The sequence below is a fragment of the Polyodon spathula genome, chromosome 6, assembly GCF_017654505.1.
Source record: "Polyodon spathula isolate WHYD16114869_AA chromosome 6, ASM1765450v1, whole genome shotgun sequence".
Classification (NCBI taxonomy): domain Eukaryota; kingdom Metazoa; phylum Chordata; class Actinopteri; order Acipenseriformes; family Polyodontidae; genus Polyodon; species Polyodon spathula.
This window is the reverse complement of record NC_054539.1, coordinates 69555240-69561344: the sequence shown is the minus strand read 5'-3', so window position 1 is coordinate 69561344 and position 6105 is coordinate 69555240. Positions and strand designations below refer to the sequence as shown.

Sequence of the window (6105 nt, the reverse complement as noted above, 5' to 3'; positions counted from 1 at the left end):
AGTATGCCTACAGCGTTGTTGTTCTACAGGCTGATTGTGGGGAGTGCAGCTGCAAAACGCTGGATCAACAGCAAAAGAAGGCGGCACAGACTTCCTGACGCCAGCCTGCAGATCTCCCGTCAATTTACTGGCAATCGCGTATTGTTTTCCAGGCCTTATCGCTTCAAAATCTTTTTTTTTTTTTTTTTTTTTTTTTTTTTTGTGACCGGAACAAAAGTAACAGGGAAATCCTTTGTGAACTGAAAAAAATGTCGTTCCAGATTTGGTCACTTGTGAGAACTGGCAATTATGAGTGCGCTGGTGGTTAGGGGTTCAAAAACGATTTTTCAAGAAAAGCAAATCCTGAAAAAAAATTCCATTAATAACCAACGTTTTGAATGTGTGTTACGTTGAACAATATAATTAAATAGGTTTAGTTTTAGATAAAAAGTACTTTGTAGTTTAGCGGGGTATATAAATACACTACCTCTTTTCATCGCCTGTGCAGGAATTCCTGCATTATGCCCGAGGGTCAGTTTTAGTTTAATAAATCTAATTTACTAGTCACACTTTTGTATATCCTTTTGTAGCATTGCAATACTCTACATGTACTTACATATGGTTTCGCTTCAATCCTTACAAAATTAAACACGTAAAGAGTTAAAATTAAAGTTTATTTATTAACACATTTGCAGGCAGACGTTAGAGATAACTTTCTGGCAAAGATCTATCAACATTCATTTTCAGTTACTACCAGAACAAAAGCAGTTCCTCTTTTAAAAGACATTCTGCCTTACTAAACCTGCTTAACCTTATCTGTTGCAATATATTGAACTAGGACAGTGAAATAAAAAGGCAGGCAGCTGTTTACTTGAAGCAATTTCCAAACCCATACATGTTACAAATCAAGTTTCATTCCAAGTAATTTGCCTACAAACGAGCATTATGCTTGCCAAGTAACAGGACCTGACAAGTCTGATAAAGACAGTGGTCCCCTCCCTTCTTCCTCAGTTACACAGCAAAGCTACATTTTGGTCCAGCTTCGGACCAGCTGAGTTTCACAATGTGTATCTCCAATTACAAAACTATGCGGAGGAATGACCCTATTCCAAATAAAGTGAAACTTAAGAAATGCAGATCGATGCAGGTGTGCGGGCCCGGAGCGGTGAAGGGCCGAGGTAACGAATTAAACTCCCATTTCTCAGCGCTCAGACCCATTGATCAGCTGGGAGCGCACGCTGACTGACAGCCTCCGTCCGTCACCATAGCAGCCGCCTGAACGGCGCCACAAGGACTGGCTGGAGTGCGGATTTGAATGGGTGACGTCACGAGGCTGGCGCCAGAGTGTCGGCAAGAGCCGGAGCTCGCGGCGCTGTTCAGTGCTGCTGCTTGGTGTCGATTCATCACCTGTCAGGGATCAGTCAGGGTGTCATGCGAAATGTACACAGCTGTGAGAACAAAAGTAAGAGGAAAGAAAAGGGAAGAATCCAGTTGCACCAGATGTGGTCAGGACCTTGAGAATCCCATTGCATCCCATTAACAGTGCAAGACTCAACAGAATGGGAAGTCTCTGCGCTCCGAACCGCGTTTAAACTATTATTAAACAATGCAGTTTTTTTGTGTTTCGGTTTTATTTTTTGGATCAAGGTGTTTAGAGTAAATTCCATTACAATGACAATAATCCTACATTTTATGTAAATGAGTTATATCAACGTTTAGATCACATAATCGATTCGGTTACTTTCGTCATCAAGAAAATTGTGCATCTTGTTAATTTTAACAAAAGCCTTGTAATGGAAATATACATTACTATTAGTCAAAACCAAACCTGCCCAGCTTTTACTTCACTTTACAAAAACGAAGATTCTCGTTGCAAATATGAACATCCATGTTTACACTGGCATATAACCCATAATGGGATCTAACTGATAATTGCATAGATTCCAGACTACCTGAAAGAAAATCCAGACAAACTAAAAACTAAATACTAACTGAAAATTATATTGCGATGAAAAATGACTCGATATATACGCAATACATTATATTCAAAACATGAAATATCAATTCGACATAGTTGCAGGTATGTCTTTACAGCTAGATAATTATAATAAACGCCAGGGTATTCTTATAACCAACATTATAACTCCATGCATGCTATATTATTGGTGACAGAATTAAAGTCCTCTGCAGAGTTTTGTGTTACTGTCTTGCCTCATGGTTGCTATTCTGCACATGTTTGTGTGTGTGTGTGTACCCAATTAAATTTACAAAGCAAATGAGCACAATACATAGAACAGCGATGCCCGACACCCACTGCAGCCCCAGAGAGCCCCGGGGCATGAATTCGCTTCTGCTGCATTGCTTTACCCACGGCGCTCAAAGCCCCTGCACCACCCGAGGAACGCAGCATGTAACTGAAACAAAATTAATTGTTACATGTTCACACTGGTAAAGGATAACTTCTATTTAGTTTATTACATAAATACTTGATTTGAAAATATTTTGCCCTTGAAAGCCCTTTTACACATCCTATTCTATTAAAAACGTATTTGACCAAATGTCATCAAATATGCCAATTCCAAGATACACTGTGCAAACAGCCAGCCGGTGGAGAGAAAGGGTCATGTTTGTGTTTTTGAAAAACACACGTCTTTACTGCACATAGTCTATATAGTTTGCTTTATTTAAATGCAATTGCACTGTCCCTACCAACATCTGTATGTGCAATCCAGCACCCTTAGTACACATTAACATCACCCAGGGTAGAGTAGGCCCTCCCCCTCTCTTAAAGCGACAGCTCGTTCCCGTAGGCAGAATCTAATTTATGTAAAAAAAAAGTGCATAGTACCAGATTACTTCATTAGCATTTTTCCAATTACAGGGCGATGTTTGGAGGTTCTGCTCTTATTAACGTCTTAGGACAATAATCTAATGACCAGATTGTTTCAATGTGAGTTACAGCCATAGCAACCTTCCCGATTCATATGCTCTAAATAATTCAAGCAATATCCAACATTCATATTGATGTACAGCATACTGATAAGGCACAGAAACAATAACTGGGTCGTTGTTTTTATTGTCCAAAGGGTAGCTCACCTAAATCACTCACAGAATTACAAAATGCAAAATAAAATGTCCATTGTAGAATATAAACTATATGAACAATGAGATTTATATAGACGATAGACATGCCCTGTCCATCATTACTCTTTTGACATGAATAAAGCTTTCCAAACTATTTTAGCTTTTTTAAAGTAATTGTTTGCATCTTGATCACCACTGAACACAGGATTGAATGAATGCATACATTTCTAAAACTCCAGGTCCTGTTTGCATTATGTATCGCCCTTCCCTTCCAGTTCCTACTGCGCTTGTTCTCACGGGGCAACGTCTACCAGTGCACCAGTTGTTAGCTCCAGTAATTATATATTTTTAAACTAACTGGGAAAATAAAGAAATACAATTATTGCATTATTTCCATATAATGTTTATTATGTGTCCTTCTATGTTCGTTTCATTAGCACATTATTAACCTGTCCGAACACTCCAAGTGTTCCGTTTTTCTTAATTTAATACCGACTGCAAAACCTTTTACATTAGAATTCCCTCAGAGACATCAGACCAGTACAACCAAGTAAAAACAAAACACACTCGCGCCTGTTTTTATTACTAAAATCTACAAAGTGTTTCACAGACTTGACAATCCCCATCGTGCAAATCATGAATTCACTGATAGCCTTATCAAAAACAGGTAAGGCCTTAATTCTCCAAATTACTAAACCGAGCTAAACATTCAAACAGCACCTCCATCAAATCTATCACTGGTTAAGAACACGGACGATGTGGGTGTGTTTGAACAAGCTTTAGTTTAACCAATAGTGTGGCGCTGGCTTAGAGATCGACGTAACCATACTAGCCAATCAGTTACGACCATGCCGCGATCTGGCAAGCCCCACTCACTGGCTATATAAAATAGCACTGACAGCTCCGAACGCCAGTCAGTGCTTAGAGCAATCACAGGCAGAAGCGTTTAGGTACGAAAAGAATCTACATTTTAACGCGCTTACTACTATCGAATTACAAACATGAAAGCAATAAGCCCCGTGAGGTCCTTCAGGAAAAGCAACGCCAGCTTGTCCGAACACAACTTGGGCATTTCCCGGAGCAAAACCCCCGTGGACGATCCCCTGAGTCTGCTCTACAACATGAACGACTGCTACTCAAAGCTGAAGGAGCTTGTGCCCAGCATCCCGCAGAACAAGAAGGTGAGCAAGATGGAAATATTGCAGCATGTCATCGATTACATCCTGGACCTGCAGATCGCCCTGGATTCCCATTCCAATATCGCCGCCAGCCTCCTTCACCAGCGGGCAGGGCAGACAGCATCCAGGAGTCCCCTGACAACCCTCAACACAGACATCGGCATCTTGTCTTTACAGGTATGATGCAGTTTCAGTACGTTTGGTGTTTCTCTGTGAAGCGGGAACTACTTAAAATAAAGCCGTCCAGTTTAAAACCGAAAACATTACATTTAACTGTGTTAACAATAGGGAAACCTATAAGTGCTGATTCAATAAACATATGCAGAGTACGCGAGTTATCATACTTGACTGGTGTTTCATTGTTCTCTGTCGCTTCGAAATCTATATATATATATATGTCTTGTTTTATATAGGCATCTGAATTCCCTAAAGAACTAGTAATGGTGACGGATGATCGCAAGACGCTCTTTCGTTAAATTCACGGTAGGTGTTCTGTTTTGACGTGTATATTACAGTAATTTGTATGTGATGATGTGCATGTGTCCCAATGAATAACGCCTGTGCTATTTTTAATTTGAATCTTAGAGGCTAGGCAGGTTAAAATAACAGCAAGCTTGCTTTTTTATTTATTTTTTGGTGCGTTGTACTAAAAATTCCATATACTGTGCTTGAAATGTTGTTGGGTTAAGAACATCAAGCAGATTAAGAAAATATTAGTTTGCAATCTGGAAAAAACATATTGCGATATAGTATATTTACTGAAATGATTGTTTAATTGGTGCAAGAAGCAGGCAGGCGCCAATATCACTGCAATTAACTAGCTGCAGTCCCAGATTGCAAGTTGTCAGATGCGCTGGTGTAGGGACTCCAGGACTTGCTCAGTATTTGGTTGAATGTTAATATTGTGGCTTCCTCCCTGGCGCCTGTCTGTCCGGACCTCTGCCTTGTTTGCCTTTTCTTAACACGACTCTCTTTCTCAATCTTTTGCAGGTGTTTGGTTTATGCACAAAAAATCACACAGGACCTGGGAAGTGACCTTTTTTCCCTGCCTGGAGTTGATCGACTTATTTTTTTTTTTTTAATCAAAAAAGAGACTATTTATAAAAAAAGGATGCTCTCTGTGATAAGTCATACACACTCGAACTTTCATTGTTATTTATCAAGAGACTTTTTTGTCCTTTTTTTTTTTTTTTTTTTTTTTTCAAACGGAAGACTTGTTTGTCATAGTCCCAAGCCTGGGATATAAAGAAAGAACGCAATGAATCGTCCACAAGAAGACTTTACCTTTTTTTGCAAAGGTGGAGCGTGAACAGAAGTCAACTTGGTTAGTTGCTTTATAAAGTTTAGTCTTTGTCAGAAGTGTGACGTCTTTGGCACGTCAAGGATTGGAAGTTGTATAATCAATGTATATGACGAGTGAACCATTGTGAACTCAAATGGGAGTTTATCTAAGTTGTAATGCTGTAATTAATTATGCTGAAACTTTTTATAAAAGTAATATTGTAAATTGTACCTTTTTTATACAAAATAAATCAAATGCTTTATTTGACATTGTCTCGGTGTACTGTCTCCCATCTTTTATAAAAACTCCAATGTAATACTTATTTTGTCAAAACGTTTTCAAAATCATTAAACGAACTCTTGCACATTTTGTCCTGCACAATATACCCCTCTTCCTTCTGAACGTGCAATGAAAAGGCTATTCATTATATGTTTCAGACCAACTCGATCTTTGTCAGAACTGTACTGGTAGACTGAAAGTATAGTGAGGTTTCTAAGGGCGGTTATCGACCCAAATCTAAATTCGCCAGTCATCATTCTAGACTCAGGAATTGGAATAAACCTGCTGTTGTGTTTTTGATTA

At 39.0% G+C, this 6105-nt stretch overlaps 1 protein-coding gene across 1 annotated transcript; it reads left to right on the top strand.

Annotated features, from left to right (window-relative positions):
* The first annotated feature begins 3969 nt into the window (after positions 1-3969).
* Positions 3970-5790, top strand: LOC121317546 (DNA-binding protein inhibitor ID-2-like). The gene is made up of 3 exons (XM_041253607.1): positions 3970-4418; positions 4655-4724; positions 5232-5790. The coding sequence occupies exons 1-2, from the start codon at positions 4065-4067 to the stop codon at positions 4715-4717; spliced, it is 417 nt and encodes a 138-aa protein (XP_041109541.1). The 5' UTR covers positions 3970-4064; the 3' UTR covers positions 4718-4724; positions 5232-5790.
* Positions 5791-6105: the final 315 nt, after the last annotated feature.